At 40.3% G+C, this 21,500-nt stretch overlaps 1 protein-coding gene across 21 annotated transcripts in view; it reads left to right on the plus strand.

Annotated features, from left to right (window-relative positions):
• MBNL1 (muscleblind like splicing regulator 1) overlaps positions 1 to 21,500 on the plus strand; it is a 191,252-nt gene that overhangs the window by 81,886 nt on the left and 87,866 nt on the right. For 4 of the 21 annotated variants that reach the window (XM_058661455.1, XM_058661454.1, XM_058661458.1 and 1 more), the window contains exon 2: positions 6,888 to 7,007. The exons of the other annotated variants lie outside the window; for them this stretch is intronic. In XM_058661455.1, the coding sequence (XP_058517438.1) occupies positions 7,002 to 7,007 (6 nt within the window). In that variant the 5' untranslated portion in view covers positions 6,888 to 7,001. The remainder of the gene's footprint in view (positions 1 to 6,887; positions 7,008 to 21,500) is intronic. 21 annotated transcript variants of the gene reach the window in all.

Genomic DNA, 21,500 nt, shown 5'->3' on the forward strand with positions numbered 1-21,500 from the left:
GAGAACCTGGCAAGTTGAGCCAGTTTTGTCAGGTTTTGAGGCAGGGGCCCACCCACTTGGACGCTCCAACACGGGCTGCCTGCCTGGTTTGCATTAGCAAGAAGCTGGGCTCGGAACTGCAGACCAGGAGCTCAGTACTGGACATTGGCACCTTACCTGGGCTCTTAATTGCTAGAGCAGATGCCCACTATGATCAGTGTATTTTGATAACATTCTTGTGCGAGATTTAAAACATAAATATGTCCACATATGTTAGACTTTATGTACTTAAAAGATGTTCTTTTGATGTCAAAGCTCATGGCGGGGAATATGTACATAAGTCCTGCAGGCTAATAAATCAGTAACCCTGCCTTGTGAAGAACATATAAAGCTTGGATTTGTTTGCTAGTGATGATGATGTGGTTCAAAAAAAAATAAATTTGTTATATGAAATTCGGTCTTTCAGACTGTTTGGTATCATATATTACACATCTTAAGTAGCAATATTTTAAAGGTCTTTAGAGTCCGTAAAATAGGGATTTGGAAGTTACTCTAACTGATGCCTCCCCCCGCACCAAAAATAGATGCATCTGCTTAGGATACTGTAAGTGATGAATAAGGAAATGTGTATATGTTTATGCATGTATCGAGGAAGTAAAAATTAGGGAAGAGAAAAATGGGTGTGCTCCCCAAACTAAGAGTAAATGATACATACCTGTAGTGTTTTGTCTCAAATATTTGAACTTAGTTTCGCTCTGAAAAAGTAGGGGAAAATTTTAGGGGCATTGCTGTCTCCTGTGCTATGACCAGAATTTTTTAAGATGTTAAATTTATGCAACTGTGTAGTTTTGAAAGGCCCATGAGCCTATTCATGTATGGTTACCATTGTAAATGGGGCTAAAAGACTGCTGTTTGCCCAGAGATTCTTGGCTCTGCGTATAATGAGTATGATATAACACCGGATTCACCAAAAGATAAACTGTGTAAATCTCAGGGTATGATTTATGTTGTTTTGTAAGACATGTTTTGAATTGTAGAATCTGTTATATAAATAAGTATTGTAATTCTGGAAATCTCTAGATTGTTCTTTAGAAGAATAGATCAACCATTACACTTGTTCAGACAGTCTCACGTAACTATTATAGATGAGGTTAAAGTGGAAGGCAAATTCTTGGCATACAAGTAAGATATATTTTGGAGTTGAAAATTAGAAAAAAATGGAAAAGCTTTATGCTAGCATGTTTTATGATACTGCAGAGGAGTGAGTGCTGAGGAGAAGGAGGGCTTTAAAAGGAGTGGTATTCTGTTTGCTTTGGTAGAGCACCTTATCAGGAAGTTTTAAAGGAGAGAAAAAGTGAAGCCCTTTAATTGTGGTGTTTGGTAGTTATGGTATACGGTAATTCGACTGAATTTAACTTTGAAGCTCACCAAAGGATATTTACCAGTGCCTATTGAAAGAGTAGTTGCATTTTTGAGAAGAGGAAACGACCTACTCCGAATAGTACAAACGTTGATACATATTTTTTGCTAATACATAAATCTAGATCATTTGCCTCTGTTGAAAGCGGAAGGCGAGCTCTGAGGACACAGTAGTAAAAGTCTAAAAGGAGCTGGTGAAAAGTAAATGTTATGCAACATGAAAAGAATACCAGGGGAAAAAGTGACAGAGGAAAATAACAGGAAGATTAGTCACTTCTGGAAGAGGGAAAAAGAGATGGGGGCGGGGGAAAAAGTAAAGAAATGTTTTAAACAGGAATGCGGTGCTGCAAGTGCCAGCCTTACAAGGTGGAGAGGAGCTCAGCTCGGAGCTCCACTGGACAGGAGCGTTAATTACCAAATATAAAAATCTGTGAAAGTTTCCTGGTAGGGATTTTGAGAAGCCAGTACAAATAAAAGAATGATGTTTACTCTTCGGTGGAGCTGACTTGGCTTAGTTCTGGCAGGAATGTCAGATGTGAATAGAAACATTCTTCTTGCAAAACAAGTTGAAAGTCTAGTGTTTTTCAAGTATTGGGTAAATACATTTTGACTGTTGTGAGATTTGTGTGTTATTTAGTTTAAGATATCTCACTGGTAAATTTATCTGACAACTGATGGAGTAATAATTGCCGATTAGCTTCAGAATGATTTCTTTAAATTCCCCCCCAAAATAAATCACAACTCTATCTATCACAAAATGGACAATTCCTGAAGCTGAAACAAGGTAGAAAATGTGTGTGTGTGTTGATAAAATCTTCTTGCTCCTTAGTTTGTAGTGAAAGTGTTGGGAGCATTCATGAAACAGGTTTTTCAACCACTCTAGCGAGCTTGCCTGTCACGTGGAAGTCATAATTACCTGCTCCAGAGTTGTGCTGTGCAAATTAACTGGGTTGGTAAGCCTTAGGCATTTATCTAACATGGAGGAGGCATTTTGTCCCATTGGTTTATAATCCTGTAGCAGAGTATGAACACAGGAAGATGGACGATTGAGGTGGAAGTCTTCCTGATACCAGTAGTATAGAATGTCACTTGGTGGGTCATGTGAGTGTCCATACTTGACAAATACAACACTGTTATGTCTTTGGGTGAGGTCTTAGTAGCTCCAATGAATAACAAGTCTTACGATGTGTATTTTAAATAAAGTGAGTAACTCCAGGGTTCTGCCAGAGAACTAAACTTTAAAAAATTCTTGGAAAAGTAACAATTAGAAATAAGTTTAGAGGTGAATTTTAGTCTCTTGCCTTCTTGGCTTGTCTTTGACCTCTGGCTGAGTAAGTTCCCTGCCAGAACAGACCTGGCTCTCAGTGGTGATGGCTCAAGTATTTGAGTTCCTGCCTTCCACGAGGGAGACCTAGGTTGGGTTCCTAGGCCAGTTTCAGCTGGTTCAGGCCTCCTGCTCAGTGAGCCACCCTATCTCCCCCTGCCAAGTTTTGAGCCAAAAATTTTGTGTGTTTTCCATGAACTTTGTAAAGACCCCTTGTGTAAGCATGACTGTAGGACAAGTATTCTTTTTCTTGTATCAGAAAGAAACAAGGATGCGATTTTCATTTAGATGTGAAAAGACATCCATTTTGAAGTGAGATTTCAGATTAATCTAAACCCCAAAGATTGCTGTTATTTTATGTAACTATATGAAATTATTGGATTCATGAAAATACAGTCTGCAGTGAGGTGAGCCTTTATGGTTTAGGTTTGATAAATTGCCTAGCTCATATACATACAGCTTTTGATGAAGATTCTCTTATACAGAATGACTGGTTTCTATGAACATCAAATTCTGCTTGCCCTCTCTGTCTCTCTATCTATATTTCTTTATTTCTGCCTATTCTTGTCTTTCTCTCCCTCTTATTTCTAACCCACATGCATCCTTAATACATACCATAGGCCGCTCAGCACAAATACAAAGCCTACCCTGGCCTCCACGGAATAGGAAATGTTTGTTTTCCAAATTACAGAAAGCAAATGTTATCTCAAACACTGAAAAGTCCCTCCTCTTCCTGGTTTGGGAACAAAGTGCATACTAAGTCCCTGGCAGATTTTCCTTAACCAGTGTTATTTAAAGCATAAAGTTGTGAGGACAAAGTGACTCAGGCATTTATAATGCATAGTTGAATCTTCACATTTCAAATACCAGTGCTAGCCTCAGTGAAGGATTGGTGGTTACTGACTTTCCAGGAGAAACTGAGGAGTTTGTCGTTAATTTACCTGCTGCTTCTACATAGGGCTTGGCATCTATGCATGTTAATTATAATTTCCTGACAAAGCTATGTTCAAGGAATTAAAGGAGAGTAGATCCTGAAATATTTGGTGAATAAGAAACTATTGGCTGATTTATGTAGAAGTATTATTACTAGTACTACCACTCTCAAAGTAAGCTGTGTTAGAATAATCAGAAACGAATGCTTGCGTGTTAAACACATGGTCTTTAACATCGGGGTAAATCAGAACTGGACGTGCAGTGGAGAAGTTGAACGGTGAGATTCTGCGTCTACATCTTTATTTAGATGAGTCATGTTCCTTCCTGTCTAGCATTTAGTGATGCCAAGGTCATAAAAATGATTTTATTTTCTCACCCAAAAGATGTCAGAATGTGCTTTTCAGAATTTTTGAATAATTTTTATGTAAATTCTGGGTTCAGATTGGAGACTGAGACAAATTTAAATCTCTTGTCAGCCTAGAAATAAATGAGGCTTTTGTGGCTATAGTATATAATGCCACTACCCGAGGGATTTTGCAAAGGAGACAGTTGCCTAGAGATTGGCTGTGGGAATTGTCATCTTTCCTCTATGGTAGCATTTGATTATAAAAATAACTCCGAGTAAATAGACTCTAAATAATACTTTGACCTCTGGCTGTGCCACATAGGTGTCTGAGAAGTGCTTGCCAAATGCCACCAAATGGCTGTATTTCTTAGAGCGTCTTGCTGCATAAGCTCTCCTATGGAGCAGCAACAGCACAGGACTAAACTTCTCTCCAAAGGTTTAAGTTTTTGTTCGTGCTAATTTAGCTGTTCTTACATTACAGCTAAAAAAAGCTGAAGGTAGTCAAAATTGGTCCAGAGATGAGGCTTAATGCTAAAATAAAAGAAATAAGTTGCTTTCAATAATCATTGACTTTGTAGTCCTCCATTCTGGGCCCTTGCTGCTTGCTTCAGCTCTCAGCAATTACTCAATGACTGTGTCCTCTGAGCCAAGTCAGCGAAGGTCATTTCAGCTGTTGAATATTCAAGGAAGTACCTTGCTCTAAGGTTGCTTGCAGTCATGTTACGGGATAGCACTTGGATTTCTGAAGCCTTCTCTGAGCTCATGGTGGTTGACTGGTTCCTGCACATTATTAGTTAGCCAAGGATGGAAATGAAATGTGAGTATGGCTAGTTGCAATGGTAGTCCCCCAAAACAGTGTTACTTCCCTGTTAAAGCCTTGAAAGATGTTGAAAAAAATGTGAAAAATTACCTCGTCCGGGACAATATAAAATCTGAGAATCATACAAAACATGTGTTAATCCCTGAAGTGAATAACATCATTATGAAAAATAGATGTGCAAAATAAAAGCTTAGGTGTGTATTTCTATAAAGTTACTGAAAAGATTTGGAGCTGTCAGATTGTCTCACCAGAGTTTTGAGGCAGACATATCATTTCTGAAAGAATCTTGAAGTCTGTGGGCTTGGGAGAGAGACAGCAGGGGTAAGGCATGAGACTACCATGTCAGGAGCTGCGTGCTTAGAACCTGCACGTTGCCTTTGCTGCATGGCACTGTGGAACCTTTGGCAGTGTAACGCCCAGGGCCTCCCAATCATCAGATGTATCAGTGGCCGTACATCTGTCTGGTTAAATCACTTAATACATGTAAAGGACTTGTGGAATTTGCGAGTGCACACTAAATCCATAGATGTATTAGCTGTTAAATCTCAATGTTACATCAATGTGTTGTTACATTGTTCTTGTGAAAGATGGACTTGCAGTACACGAATAAATGAAAGCCACATTTAATCTCACAGTTGCATCCAAATAGGGCGCCAGCTTTGGAATTATACAGCTGGATTCTATAGGCTGTGACCTTGAAGCAGTTACATAACCCTGTGGAGTCTCAGCGTCGTCACTCCCAGATGTGCTCAGTACTACTTCAGTGTCACGCCTTCAGTGGATGTTCTGGTTGGCATTATTATTATTTTGATGATGAAGTGAACACTGTGAAATGTATATAAAAGGAACATGACATTCAGAATCCATGTTTATAGGGGTTTTGGGTTTTGCTAATGAGAATAGTTAATGTCTTCTGTGCGGAGAACGCATACCATGGTGTTTATAATTCTCTAATAAGTTAATAATTAGGAAAACAATTATCTTTTTCTCAGTTATTCTTTGTTGAGTAATATAAATTTCAAAACAATCCTCTAGATAGTAGTTTATTTAAACAGTTTGTTTATTTATCTGGAAGGCAGATACAGAGAGAAATGGAGAGACACAGGAACAGATCATCTGTTGTGCACTGGTTCATTCCCCAGATGTCTGCATAGCCAGCACAGAGCTGGGAGCTTCAGCCGGGTCTCCCATGTGAGTGGCAGCGGTCCAGGCATGTAGATCATCTCCTGCTGATTGTCCCAGGCCATCAGCAGGAAGGTGAATTGAAGCACAACAGTTGACACCAACATGAGGTGGTAGTGTTACAGACGTCAGCCTCACCTGCTGTGCTGTAATGCTGCTTCTAGATCATTTTTTTATGAGTAAAATTTTAGCTATGAGTGTTTAAGCTAACCACATACATTGGTAGTGCTGTTATATGCTCAGATCTGTTGTCCAGCTACATTCTAGCCAGCTGGGTTGAAAATTACTGGTTAAACAATCAGTTAATTAGGAAATTAAAATTGTCTTTGCTCCTTCTGTGTTATTTTCCAGTCTGTTTTGAGGGTTGCAAGTGTTACAGAAACACTAACATTTGGGGTGAGGGTTTGGGTGTAGGGTGTGGAAAAGAAAACTGATTCTCTGTTAGCGGGGCAGATAGACTGTTATGAAAGAAATGACTGCATGTTGGTATTTACATGGTAACATCTTTTCATTACTAGGAAATTTAGGGCAATGCACTTGTTGGGGGGTGGAGAAATCAAGCTGTTCAACAAGACTGCATCAAGACTTCCTTATTAGAACAAGTTTTTGCATGAAATTAGAAACAGTATTTTACAGTAACAGTATATTTGTCACCTTGTTTGGGGAGCAGTTTTTCAATACCACAGAAAAAACACCTGCGAAACAGGTGCAAACATATGGGCAAACTCTGTTAGGTGTAGCATAAACATGAATGCTTTGGCTAGCATCCTGCAAGGAGGCGGGTCTGAATGATCTGCTCCAGCTTCTGCTGCTGCTACTGCTGCTAATATTGCTGGGCCGGAAGAGTGGCTGACCTGGCATACCCTTCCCCCTTGGTGCTGCAGCAGGCACTCAGGACATGTTGTCTAAGGGGAATCTTCTGGATCCTTTACATGGCACCATGGGAAGAAGAAACTGTAACTTATCTATTGAAGATAAAGCATGGAGTTGGCTAATGGATGCTGGTGAGTGAATGAAGGAAATGTGGAGCCAGTTGCCTGTGCTATCTTTTGGGTGGATCTGCTCGCTCAAGGTTGAGAAAGCATCCATGGGTAAACAGCCTCTGATTCTCTGTACACCCAACACTTCCGTCCCAAAAGGAATCGTGGGATTAACGTTAATGGCCTGATCTATGATCCTGATTGTTCAACTGTACTCCTAGATTTGCTGTTTGAAGATAGTAATCCGTAAATTTGTTAGAAACTTAAATAGATGGAGCATGGTTCCCCAGGTAATTCGTTAGTCCCTGCTTAATTTCTATTTTTAAACTTGATCCATAACGGTTAAAAAATGACTTTCTAGTGTATGAAAGCAATTATTCCTCCTTTGGTTTCTAATGAGCTCCTTCATATGCCCTTCCCTTTTCCAACAGTAGATTATAGGATTTTAAGTCAGGTTCTTTAATGTACATGATTCTTGGCAGGAATATTCTTTTCAATTCAAGATGATTATGTAAGCCAATTCCTACAGTATATTCTTATTAGTCAAATACTTACACAGGGCATGCTTTTGATATCAGCAGTAAAGGAGTTTCTTTGAGCAGCTTCCTTTGTTGGTGAAATAAGTGTATTGAACGAGACATGTTCTAGATTTTTACTCACATCAAAATGTTCTCAAATTGGAGGCCATTTTGACCAACCCTAGTAATATGATTAGAAATAATAAATACATATTAATGTGTATGTAGAAGATACCTTTTCTGATTTATAAATATTGCCAGTTAAACACTTGGGTTGTGAAAACACTGAATAAAATAACAATTTTAAGTTTTCTTTAAGTGTAGGCCGGATTTCCTTAAAATTTGTTCTGATTAATAGTATTTTCTAAAAACGATGAACAATTAGGTTTGAGAACTTGCAGTAGCATAATAAAGGTCTAACAAGTTATGCAAGAGGAGACTCATAGTTCATCTTGAATTTCAACGCGTTTGTTTGCCCCAATGCCCCCCTGCCCTCAGACATAGAGTGTCTGCCATTTTGCATCTGCAGACTAGATTTTTACACCAACAAATATTCATTGAGTACTTGCTGTGGTTCTGGGGAAGCTAGGAGCTGGGAATATACTTTTAAGCATATTTCTCAAAAAATGTGCCCCCTTATGATGTGTAACACAATAAATACAATGTGATTTTTGCTTTTAAAAGCACCAGGACCTTTTTTTTTTCTCTGTTCTCATTGGATGCTGAAGAGCTTTGTAAGCAAGTGAGCCCCCCCTTTTTTTTTTAAAGATTTATTTTACTTCTAGTGGAAAGTCAGATATACAGAGAAGAGGAGAGACAGAGAGGATGATCTACTGTCCATTGATTCACTCCTCAAGTGGCCGCAATAGCCAGAGCTGTGACCAATCCAAAGCCAGCAGCCCGGAGCCTCTTCCAGGTCTCCCAAGTGGGCGCAGGGTCCTGAGTCTTTGGGCCGTCCTCCACTGCTTTCCCAGGCCACAAGCAGGGAACTAATGGGAAGCGGGGCCACTGGGAAATGAACCGGCGTCCATATAGGACCCCAGAGCTGCAAGGTGAGGACTTTAGCTGCTAGGCTTCCGTGCTGGGCCCAAATGAGTGAACTCTTTACCATTTTGGATGAGCAACATTTATTTGCTTTCTTGTCTTATAGCCCACATTGTTCTGGACTTTAGTTTTGTTTAGATTACTAAAGATCATTTTTCATAAATGAATATGAAAACACGGAATTAGTTTATTTTTTAATAGCTAAAGCTATTTTACATCAAAAAAGTTAGCTTTCATTTTTATTTCTACCATAGGGACTTACCTAGTTTTTCTATATCAAAACCTAGTGTTGACATGACTGTATTTTGAAAATTTTGAGTTAAAAATCAACATCAAACTCAGGCACTGCCTGCAGGATGGACAAAATATTTTTCATGCAAAATTCATATTTCTCATACTATTTTCCTTATAAAATCTTAGTTTCATCAAATTTAATATACTAACTCTTTTTAGCAGTCATTCAGTTATTCATTGTATAACATTATATGACCCTTAATGACATCAAACATTGGTGAACTTTGCCTAAATAAGAGCTGTTTTATTTCTCGTATTATTGAGAATATGTTTTTGAGGTCATGGAAGGAGAATACCCCTTCTCTCTGGAAAAGATGATTTGAAGTTATTTTAAGGTTATTTGAACTATGTAACATGAAGTAAAATAGCTGATGGTTATTATGGGTTACCTTTGATTTAATTATAAGGAAATTAGATAACATTGGATCAAACATTGGATATACATTACTGATGTGGGACAATAGAATTTCTTATTCTAGAACAAGTGTGATATGCATGGTAAACTTGGTTCTAGGCTTGAAAAAGTGGAATTTCTAAATAATCTATCATTTTTGTTTGACGTTACTAAAGGGTTGTCAAAGACTTGTCAGAGTATAGACTCACCTCTGACTCAGCAAAGCAAAATTATCTTTAGGATGTAACTCTTTGTAACTGTTTAATTACTATCTAGTGGAATCCCTCCTCAGTGGAGTTCCTGAGGTCTGGGAATAGTTGCTACACTGGCTCACTGGATAGTGGTTAGCCTTCCGGTTCTCCATGTTAAGTATAACAGTAAGCAGCACGGTTTCGTTAGAATCTTGGGCTGGGAACTGTCTGATAATGCACCTGAACTAAGTTCGTCATGTTTCCTTTCTTCATTCTACTTTCTTTTTCCCTGTTCATGCTGCCATCTCTTGCTTTCCTTATCTCTGCACACTCATTCTCCCCTTTGTTCCTTCTTTTTTTCTCCCCTCTGTTCCTTCTTGTTGAATTCTTCCACTCTCTCACATGGTAATAGAAAGTGATATCATGGATAACATGTATGTTGTAGCTTTAAAGCCAACTTAAGAACCAGCTGAGTGAAGTTACTTTTCCTTCGGTATTTCCATTTGCTCTAATTCCTGAAAATCTGTCTTTCAGTTGTTGCCAGTGGGTCAACATCCTGGAACTGTTAATATTTGTAAAATTTTTCATAGAAAGTTTGCAGTGATAAAACTTAGTAACTTGAAGTCAATTCTTAGATTGTAACCTCAAAAACAGCTGGCATGCTATAATATGTGTCCCTTAATTTTCTTTCTAGAGCTAGATCGCCGTACTCCGCCTCATCTTACGAGATGCGTGAATGGCCAATCTGTGTATTTTGTTGCACTTCTCCATTGCTTCTTATGTTCTGGTGGGGAATTTTGGTGATTCTTTTCAAGCGCTACCTGAGCTCTGTGCTAGTTTTTTCCGTTCTCCCAAGGTCTTGTGCTGTGTGGCCATGTCTGTACTCCCTCAACCCTGCCCGTGGACAGAACTTGAGGTTCTGTGGTGGCTGCCTTGAAACCCTTGTGAGAGCAGGGCATACCCCTCCCCCTGCTGCTACGATTGAGTTCTGTGCTGGGTACCATGTGGCCCTCTACACTTGCTTTCAGTTGTTAAGGCTTCCCAAGCTTTGGCTGTGGCTCAGTGATCCTGCTGTCCAAACCCTGAAACTTTCCTAGCCGCGACACTCAGTGGTAGCAGCAGGTGTTGGGATTGCTCCGAGTCCTTAAGTCTCTGGGAGGAAGACCATGGCTGTTGACATAGACCCCAGGAGTTGTCAAGGCGCCGGGAAAGCCTCTGCAGAAGAAACATGAAGGTAAGATTCTGATTTTTCTAGGAAGCTGTTGTAGAAGATGAACATACCGGTAGCGATGGATTTAATGTAAACTGAAAGTTCACAGTATCCTTGGGTGCCTCTGCCATTGACAATAGAGCCAAAATATCAGTGCTAGATTGAGGAACCACCTATTAAAAATACTTCCTCTCGAGAAAGTTTTTTGTTGAGAATTCACATTTCTCATTTATTCACATTGAACTCAGCATTAGCAGGTTTTTTTTTTAAAGCAGTTTTATCCTTTTTTGAATTGGAATCCATGATGTGCTTTTTTGTTTTACAATCTGCATTGTGTTTCTGCTGAGAGAGTTTTTGTGGACACCCAAAACGGTTGAAAATAAAATAGAAATGACTGGTTTTTACTGCGGACCCGTTTCTATTTACCTCCTCATTAATATTTAATACCGAAACTGTTAAATGAATATGTCTTCAGATTTTCAAGCTCCAAATTCCTGAGTCCAAATTTAATTCAAAAGGAATCAGAGGAGCGACCCAGCTTTCAGTAGTGTGGGATGCTTTACTATCATTGCTCAGAAATTACTGCTTTAATGGTGATAACAAAGAAGTTGCTGCTTGGCATCTTAATGTAGCCGTCTCTTTTGAAGGCATGGCAAATGGGCATTATTTTCAGTTCATTACAAAGGATTGTCTCACCCACTCCTATGTGTGGTGGAGCTGCACCGCAATGGGTACAGATAGCATATTGAGGGGGTGTGTGGTGTGCTGGTGCAGGAGGAATGTGCTTGAGGACTAGGGAGAGAGAGCAGCATTCGAGCGTTGAGAGCGTTGGGGCTTTTATCCCTTATTCATAGCCTCCTTCTATTGAGACATTAACCTGCCATGATTTTATTAAAGTCCCCTCTTCTGATAAGAGATTGTCGTTAGCCTTACTATCACTTCATCTTTTCTTTTTCACACTTTACAATGAAGACTTGATCAGTAATTATTTTCCTGTACTTGGAGCCAAGGTTGGTAGTTTAAAGTCTTGTTGAAATTCTTTATTTTGCGTAACCAAAAGCCTAACTTATTATATGTGTTTTTCGGATTTACTTTATTTGTCAGGTGGGGTTGGGGAGGGGAAGAGGCAGACAAACATGGACCTCTTCCATCTGTTGGTTTACTCCCGATGGGCCACAGTGGTTGGGACCGGGCCAGGCTGGAGCCTGGATTGTCCCGCCATCCTGATTGCCACATGGCTGATAGGACTGCACACTGTCTTCTGTTTTCCCAGGCACATTAGTAGGGAGCAGAACTGGAAGTGGAGTGGCTGGGACTTGAACGCAGTGTCCATGTGGGATGCTGACACTGCGGATGGCAGGTTAACGTGCTGCAGTACAACACTGGCCCTACTTTATTCCTAAAAATGAAGATGAAGAGTGTTTGCTGACAGTTGTATAAAATGAGTAGATCTGTCATTGGTGGTCTTTATTAAGGATGCTTTCTGTTGTAAACTTTCTATGCGAAGTAGGGCTGTGCAGGGAATGAGCACCAGAGTGCATCTTCTAACTGCTTAGAATCATTCCTCCGAACTGTTCTCAGAAGGATGTGCGGTTTTAGAATCTCCAGTGTCAACACGTAATATTTTATTCCTTGTGAATTGACCCATAAGTTAGAAAGAACTGATGCTAAAACGTAAGAATTGAACTATTTGAGACTGTTCTAGAAAAGCTCGTTGGTACACAGCCAATGTAATATTCTAATGATAATAGTTGATTGTTTTTCCTTCCTAAGTTCCATGATTTTGCTTGGTTTTAACTGAACTATTGGGATATATAAAAATGCTATACTTCTTCATACACAAAATACATAAAGTAAAAGTAGTGGAAGAGGGGACCTTTTTGCTATTCTTTGTGTGTAGACGTAATTCCAATGATTACCATCAGTAAATTGGCAATAGCAAATAAACTTACACGCATACGTTCTCAGAGCAGAATGTCATTCCCAGAGTGCCAGCCGATGTTCAGGTATAGGTAGCCGGAAAACCCAAAGCCCCGGGATCCTGTGACAGCTGCTGAGCCTTCAAGCTGGCAATGAGAAGCTCGGGCGGCAGGAGTGTTGTCCTGCCTGCCTCTCATGGCCGCCAAATCCTCTCAAGTAAGCAGCGCTGTGCAGCCAAAGGTACGCAGCTCTGCTGGCAGAGTGGCCACGGACCTTCAGCACGTTCTTCCCGCCGTGGAGACGGGAGACTGGCGCAGGCCTACACCAAACTGCTTTTCCGAAATCTGGGCTGGTGGATGAGGACAAAGAAACATATTGATGCTTCTCTTCTGTAAGAGATTTTATTGATTTATCTATTATTATATTTATACTGGAAAATATCCAAGTTTTGTCCCCTGTAGACATCAAAGTATTAAGTTATGATGTTTTTCATAGTGTATTAAAGTGGCAGTTGGTCTGATACATAACAATCGAAATATAGCATTCTAATGTATTTTTAATTACCATTTAAAGTGAGTTTATAGTTTTAAAACTTGACTGATACCTTCTCCATATAGCAGTTTGTATTAATCTTCTTTGCCCAGAGAATAAATTTTTTATGTTTCTCCAAAACTTTCATATTCCCTTGAGCTTAGGATCAGATGAATAGAAGAACGTAAGCTTAGGATTCTTTTTAAGGATCGGCGCGCACCGGCCATTGCGGCTCACTGCGGGGTGCATCATCGGATGGAAGATCTTCCTCTCTGTCTCTCCTCCTCTCTGTTTATCTGACTTTGTAATAAAGTAAAATAAATCTTTAAAAAAAGAAGTCCAGCTTGACAAACAGTTTTCAGTTTTTGGAGTAGGAATTTATAGGCTAATTTTGGAGAAAAAATATGAACTTCTTGAAAATCTTAGAATTTAGTACTGGGTCTGAAAATGTTTCCAAATCTAATCTGAACCATTCCTCAGCGAACTTGTCCCATTGCTCAGCAACTCAGACCTGCCCCCTCCATTTTCATTATTTCCTCTTTTACGCATTTTCCTGTTGCCTTCCTGATTGGCAGAAGACTCATCTATGCTGGTGCACCTTGCACGCAATGCTGTGAGTTGATGTAGAGAAAGGCTGGATTTCTTTGTTGTCACAAATAGTTCCCAGTCTCGTTAGATACACCCCCAGCAGCAGAGGAAAGAGCGGAGCTGTGCTTTGTTAGAGTTGCTCAGAGAAGACAGATCTAGAAAAATAAGCCCACATCCTGTAAAATTTAGGGTTCCAAATCCACTCTACTTGCTGTCCAGCTCTCTGAATCTTCTGGAAATTGACCCAGGTGCTTTGGGCCCCACGCCTGTGTGGGAGACCCACCTGAAACTCCTGGTTCCCAGCAGCACATCCACAGCCACTGTGGTCATTTGGGGAATGAAACCTACATGAAAGATCGCCTCCTCCATCCTGCATTCTGCTCGTCTCTCACGTGCAGCAAAGAGTTTGAAATCGTTGATTAAATCTTGAATTTTTTTTCTGCTCATTTGTTTATAAAAATGAGAGCTTATAAGCCAGAATTATTCAAAGTCCTAAAGTGATCTTGCTAGTTAAATTTTGTAGTTTATCAGTGACCCATTACCTATTGTCCCAGTATAATCATTATTCAGAAAAACATCTTAGTATTATTATTTCACTTTTACCAAGGAACAAACCGACGCCGAGAGAAATTGAGAAACGTCGCCAAGTGATTACAACTCAGCATAAGTATTCAGACCCTAAAGTGTGGTTCCAGGGTCTGTCTGTAGAGGAACGTGTTGTGGTGACTCACCGTGAATGCTTGTCCCCGAATTCACCTCCAGCCCTCTCTAGAGCTTCCTACTGTTAACAGGTTTCTGCCAAAGCCTTCTCCTAACTTGGGTTGCTGTTTACTTGTTGGCTGTTTAACCTTGGGAAGTTTACGTATCACCCTCTTTCAGCTGTAGTTTTCTGCCCTCTCTGGCATGTGAAGAATAGCATCTCCTTGTCAGGGGTTTAAGAAGATTTAATTTGATTTAATGAGACAATGTATGCCAAGCAGTTAGCCAATAAATTGTTGATATTATTATGTCATTTTCCAAGGTCACACAGCTAGAAAGGGACCTGAGTCAAAATTCAGACCTGAATCTGACCGGAACGCTAGACTGTGACACACCACACAGCAGCAGGATGTTCTTTTTGAACTGTCTACCTCTTAGCTATACTTTTCTTAATCCATACACTACGATGCCTTCTATGCAGAAGGGAGAAGGAAGCATGCCCCCGGTTCAGTGTTTTAGGGGCATATGGAAGGCTTCAGCATCCGAGGTTGCTATGCCAGCTCCCTCCTAAGCCATGTGACATGAGGCCAGTCAGCTCAACCCCAGGGTTATCTGTGTGTGTGTATCATGTTGTTGTGTGCACAGATGATACAAATACAATTAAAGAACTCTGGTAACTGTTGACTTTTATTAATAGTGAATGAAGACATGAATATCTGTTGAAAAATACAGCGTGCAGGGAATTGATATGCACGTTTAGTGAAAGCTGTGTGTAGTGATTTCGAGGGGGATAGGATCGTAGCTGTGAGAAGATCATCCACTCTTCCCAAAAACTGCCTTGGAACCTGAGAGGCAGGCCAGTGGGAAGGGAGAAAAAGGCAACAAAGACCAGAAAAATGGGGTGATTATACTGTTGGAAGATGGGCAAGCTTCTTGCTGTCCTGACTGGTGTCACCCTGAATGGTGACACTGAGAATCACAAAGAATGGAATTGTCCTGCCGAAGCGGATGGGAGGGTGATCATTCTTGTGTCTTTGAAACGCCAGGCAAATCAGCTGTTGAAGCTCAAGTCCTTTCTAAAGAGAAAGTTGCCTCAACTGAGTTTAATGTTGCAGTTTAGCTTTGGATAAATAATCAAGGAAGGAATTCTTGAATTCTTGCTCTTTTTTAATTTGAATTTTTAAAAATATTTATTTATTTAGTTATTGAAAGTCAGATTTACACCTAGGGGAGACAGAGAGAAAGATACTCTATCCACTAATTCATTCCCCAAATAGCCAAAGACTGGAGCTGAGGTGATCTGAAGTCAGGAGCCATGAGCTTCTTCTGGGTCTTCCACGGCAGGGTCCCCAAGACCTTGGGCCATCACTGGCTGCCTTCCCAGGTGACGAGCAGGGAGCTGCTGGGATATGAATTGGCACTCATGGAATCCCAGCACATGCAAGGCGAGGACTTTTATGTGATTAGTTTAATTTACTTATTTGAAAGAGAACTCTCATTCATTGGTTCACTCCCTGAATGCCTGCAGCTAGTCAAGATTGGGCCAGATCCAAGCCAAGAAGCCAGGGTGTCTTCCGGGTCATTTGATGGATTCCAGGGGCCTTGGCCTTTAAGCCATCATCCACTCCCTTTCCAGATCCTTAGGAAGCAGGAAGCTGGATTGAAAGCTGTCCCACAATGCCGACTCCTTCTTGAATCCTTGTTGTGTAAATTCTCTGTCTTAATGCTGAGCTCCTGGAGATCAGATGTGGTTCTCTGTTGATTTTCACTAGTAGCATAATATGTGGGGAATAGTTGATACTCAGTTCGTATTTGTGATCACACACAAGGTTATGATTTACAGGAACAGAAGCAGCAAACGGAAACTCTCATGCAATCCAAAAGCAAGTACACACTGGAGAAAGTGTAGGATGCTGAGGCTCCCTTAGGGACAAAAGGAAGGGTAAGGGCGGATCATGAGCTGAGGGTAGTATGCCATGGAGCTGAGTGTATGTGACCTTGGCAATGACTGGTTTAGCAATCTGGCGGAATTGAAACTGTCAGGTAGCCTGCAATGCTTCAAGTTGTTTGTAACATTTTGTGAGAAGATGACGTATTTCAAGATCGAAAGCGATTGAAATCTATTTGTATTTGTTTTTTATACAGTGAACAGTTGGTACTGAAGACTCCATTTTGGTGCCAGGAATTTGAGGAACAATGTACTTCTAGATGTGGCATTTGTTTTATACCTTTATGCAAAATAATTAGCACGGCATTTTAACTTTGTGCTATCACAAGGTTGTAGTTTGTAATATGGTGCCATATATTGAAGAAGTTCTGTCGGCGACGGGGGGAGTTTGGCTGTAGGTGAGAGCTGAAGCAGGGGCAGGTGTTTGGCTTGGAGTTCCAGAGGCCGTTCGACACACCGTACCCAGGTCGGAGTGCGTGTGTTCAGGCTTTGCCTCCAGCTCCCTGTTCTGGCGTCTCACTGATTGGGGTTTACGAGGCAACAGTTGATTGATCACATAGTTGAGTCCTTGCCACCCAGGGGGGAGTCCAGGATTGAATTTTCGGTTCCTGGCCTGGACCTGGCCTAACCCTGACTGTTGCAGGAATTTAAATGGAGAGCCACTGCTTTTTCATCATTTCAGAAAGTAATAGTAATAAAATAAAAGCGTAAGTATGTTTTGTAGGATGATTATTAGAACTTTCTTTTGTTTGTTCCCAGATATGAGGAAAGCATCTTTCAGTCAAATCTATGTTAAAAGCAGGAAGCATACAGAAAGGTTAATGAAAATTACGCTTGGTGTGTAACAAAATGCTATGTGTTGATCGAATAAGAACTGCAAAGCAAAAGCTCATGCTTTTATACTGTAACACTTGCTCTTGATTCTGACCGTACTATTGCCAGTAAAGCTGGTTACCCATGCATATGGTACTAAAGGAAAAAGTTGCATAGCTTAATGGTGTCCAAAGGTCATTTTTTTAAAATGTTTATTTATATTTGTTGGAAAGGCAGATTCACTGAAAGATCTTTATCTGCTGATTCTCACTCCCCAAATGGCTGCAACTGCTGGAGCTGATCCTATCCAAAGTTAGGGGCCAGGAGTTTCTTCCGGGTCAAGGTCTCCCACATGGTGCAGAGTCCCAGGGACTTGGGCCATCTTCTGCTGCTTTCTCAGGCCCTAAGCCTGGGGCTGGATGGGAAGTGGAAGAGCCAGGAGATGAACCGCACCCATATTGGATGCCGGTACTCGAGGTTGGAGGACTATCCTGTTGAGCCATGGTGCTGGTCGCCACCCCCCCCCCCAAAGATAGTTTTAAGCTGTCCTAACATGCCTTCAGTGATTTGGTGTGGTGCCGTATGTAAGCCAGACCCATTAGCACTTTTTATCTAAATTCTGGGTATTGTGTTTTGGCACCTGAAGGAAAATTGTTTAGAAGATTTCAACTGTGAGTAAAAAATCAAACCACATATTTACATGCATGTTTGAATCTTCTTAATTTGGAAAAGACCAGACATTGCAGCAAGTGCTTTGGTAAGATTGAGATAGTGGGTAACTTTCCAGGGCATATGATAAATAAACTCTTAAGTCAATTGTTAGCTCCTATAACAATTTTCTTTTGAAGAACAAATATTGATGTTATGGTAAATCAAGATTGAGAACAGGAAGATCACGAACACGTGCACTCACTGTGTAGAAAGTCGGCGCTCTGTGCTTTGTTTTCAAATGTGCTGCGTGCGGCCGTCTCCTGCTGCCTCTGCCCCCGCACACACAGCCGCGTGCACTCGGCAGCTTCTGATTTACCGTAGAAGAGTGAACCTGGAGCAGGAATTGTATGATTCTCTGTAATCCCTGTTTTCATGGCCATGTGTGCTCTGCCTTACTTCTGTTCTGGCTTAGCTTTGGGGCCTGGATGTGTTCCCATTTAATCCTGGGAGTATTTCTCTCTTTCTGATTTCCTGATGACTATTTTTTAGTTTACCAATTCACTGTGTAGGTTTTAAATAGTAAGTTTGGGATATTATTGAAGCAGTGTGTATAAACAGCAAGAGTTAAACAGTGATGTAGTTCCTTTCAAGTGAGCTCGCTTGGGTGCCTGAGTACCAGGGTTTTCTCTTCCTGGCCGCTGTGCCGCTGCCTTATGTTTTGACCCTCCTGGAAGCGTCCAGGCAGAGGCGCAGGTAAGGTCGGTGAGCGCTGCCTCCCAGGGTAAGCTAGTCATGGGACATGGAAGTGTCCAGACGCTGAGGGAGGAAGGTTGGAAGTAAAGTATGTGATGCTTGGCAGTCATCAGCACTCTTGACTTTCTGAGTGGCAACCAGCCTTTGAGGTAAGAATGTTCAAAGAATCTTAGGATTAAAGGAAAAAATCCATTTTGGTTACTGGCCTGCTGAGGCTTTCCAAGACTTCATGACTCAATTTGGGGAGCCCGAATATATTCAGCAATCTATTCATTTCTTTTACATTTTTTTCAATTTGTTGTCATACAGCTAGCTGTTTGTATGACAACAAATTGTAGGAATTCCTGATTATTTTTATTTCTGTTAAATCTGTTGCAGTATCTCCTGTTTCATATCTGATTTTATTAAATTGGATCTACCTCTTCTTTTGCACAATCGTGTATCAATTGGTTTTTCAAGAAAGCCAGCTCTTTATTTCACTGATTAACAAATATTTAAAAGCGGCTTTTATGTGAAGTGCTATTACATAGTTAAATTGGTGTGTATTTATACAACACATAATACATTAGATTTCATTTGGAGAGGCTGCTAACTTTCATGCTATTTCTAAGCAGAATTGCAAATGTACTAGTTTGGTGTTGGGGCCGAGAACATTAGCTTTGGAGCAAGATAGCCTAGATCAAATCACTTCTCTTTTTATTTACTCATTTACTTTTGGGGTATCTTTTTGTTTTATGTGTTATTTTATGAGGTGGGCCCGTGGAAACTGTTAGTCTTGACAAAAGATAAAAGTGAAAGTCGGGGGAGAGGTTGGTGCTGTGGGACAGCAGTTTATGCTGTTGGTTAGGATGCCCTCAGTCCATGCCAGCGTGCCAGTTCCAGTAATCTTTACAAGAAGCCAAGAGATCAAATGCTTGAAGGCAAAAACCATACTAGACTCTAAAACTTAGGGGCTTACAGGAGAAGGAGACAGGGAGCGAAGTTTAAGGTAAAAACACTATGAAGTGGGATTCTTGGATGTTTGAAGTGTTGGCCCTTGGGGGTAAGTTGTAGAACAAGAGCAGTTCCTGTATAGAAGAGACTTAATGACTATCAGACTGACTAGATACATGATAAGCATTTATTCTTTTCCTGGAATAATTCCAACTTCAGTTTTTCATTAGACCTTGTGTTACTGTTTTGAGGTTAGAAAGTCACGTTCCAGCTTTGATGTTTTTGAAGTTTGCCTCTGCTATTTGAAGCCATCATTATCATCTACTTCAGAAGCATGAAGGTTGCCTGGAGGAAAGGATAGAACATTTCTGCTTGAAATCAGCAGTGAAGGTTTTGCACACTGCCTTTGCCAGGCCTGGTTTTGAGTTGGGAAGTTCTCTCGTGCAAGTGCGTGTGATGGTACTGTTCATCCAGGTCCTAAGAAAATTTGGCGTAAGATCACCTCAGTTTGACAAAAAAATAAGTAATTTATGTTATTTTCTTTCTTTAAAAAGGATTTATTTATTTGTTAAACTCAGAGTTATGGAGAGAGAGAGAGAGAGAGAGAGAGAGAGAAAGTAAGTAAGTGATTTCTCCAAACACTGGTTCATTCCTCAAATGGCTGCAGTGGCCAAGTTGGACCAGACCCAAACCAGGGCGTAGAACTCTGTCTGTATGTCCCATGTAGTTGATGGACCCCAGGACTTGAGCCATCTTCCACTCTTTTCCCAAGGTCATTAATAAAGAAGTGGATCAACTGGGATTTGAACTGCTGCTCTTGGCGGGAAGGCGGATGTTTTCATTTCAAGTGGCAGCTTTAACTCACTGTACCACAATGCTGAGCCCTAAATTATATTTTCTAGTTATGGAATTGAGAGATTACATCTTATTTTCTTCTGTGTAATTCTGAAATATTTGCAAACAAAGATTTGATAAACTTTCACGTGCTAAAGGAATGCCTAGTTGTACCATATTAAGATCGCTATGGAAACCGATCCCTTTAGAAAAGACTATGCTAACTAAGGGGAAAATTTGATTTATGTTCATTTTAGACAGAGTTATCCTTAAAATTTTCACTGAGTAACATTGAAAAAGGCTGATTATTTTACAAGCACCAGTTGACAATTTAAAGTCTTACAACATTTCAAATTGAGTTAAAATTATTCTTCCAGTATTTTCTGCTTTTGTGAATTTTTAAACCTTTTATAGTGGACAATTCCAAATCTACACAAAAGGTAGACAGCTTTATGCTATGAAACTCCCCATGTCACAGTTTCCCAATTCAGAGTTATTTTGCATTTAGTTTCCATGTTTCTAAGGTGGTTCATTTTCCTTCTATACCTTGTATATGCTAATCCTCGTGGAATCAGGTAATTTGTATTGAAACTTTTATTGTATTGGCACTTTGGGTAAAAGTCGACAGACTCAGCACAAACCAACACTATAGAATATTCAGTTTTCTGTCAACAAAAATATTGTTTTCTTACCTAAGGCGGTATATTTCCATTGAATGAATAAGTTAGTGAAAATCAGTGAGTGAGTGAATAAATGGATGAACTTCCTAAGATAGTCATAAGCCGAATTCTGTTAATACAGATTGGAGAATGAATTATGATCTATGTAATCACATCATAAATAAAATAGAGGTAGATCAAGAAAGTTACATATTTAGAAAACCTTAGTGTTTTCTAACTCTTTTCTATTTTAAAGTTATTTATTAAGCATCAAGTGCTGTGTATTTTTAATCAGTTCCCCTGCAACAGTGATGACACCAAGACCCAGTATGAATTGGTTATCTTTGCTGAAGAGGATGGTACTGGGCGTCCACTAGAAACAGAATGGTGCTTGCAGAAATGTATTGGGCTGGGAATTTAAAGCAAAAGGCCTTTGCTTTAAGAGGGGAAAAAAAAAACATGCCACATTTACGCAATCTGAGCTCTCCTGCCCTTTGGGGGTCATTCCCTGCAGGTGCATCCATCCCCTGTGCTGCA

This window comes from Ochotona princeps, chromosome 3, assembly GCF_030435755.1.
Source record: "Ochotona princeps isolate mOchPri1 chromosome 3, mOchPri1.hap1, whole genome shotgun sequence".
NCBI lineage: Eukaryota > Metazoa > Chordata > Mammalia > Lagomorpha > Ochotonidae > Ochotona > Ochotona princeps.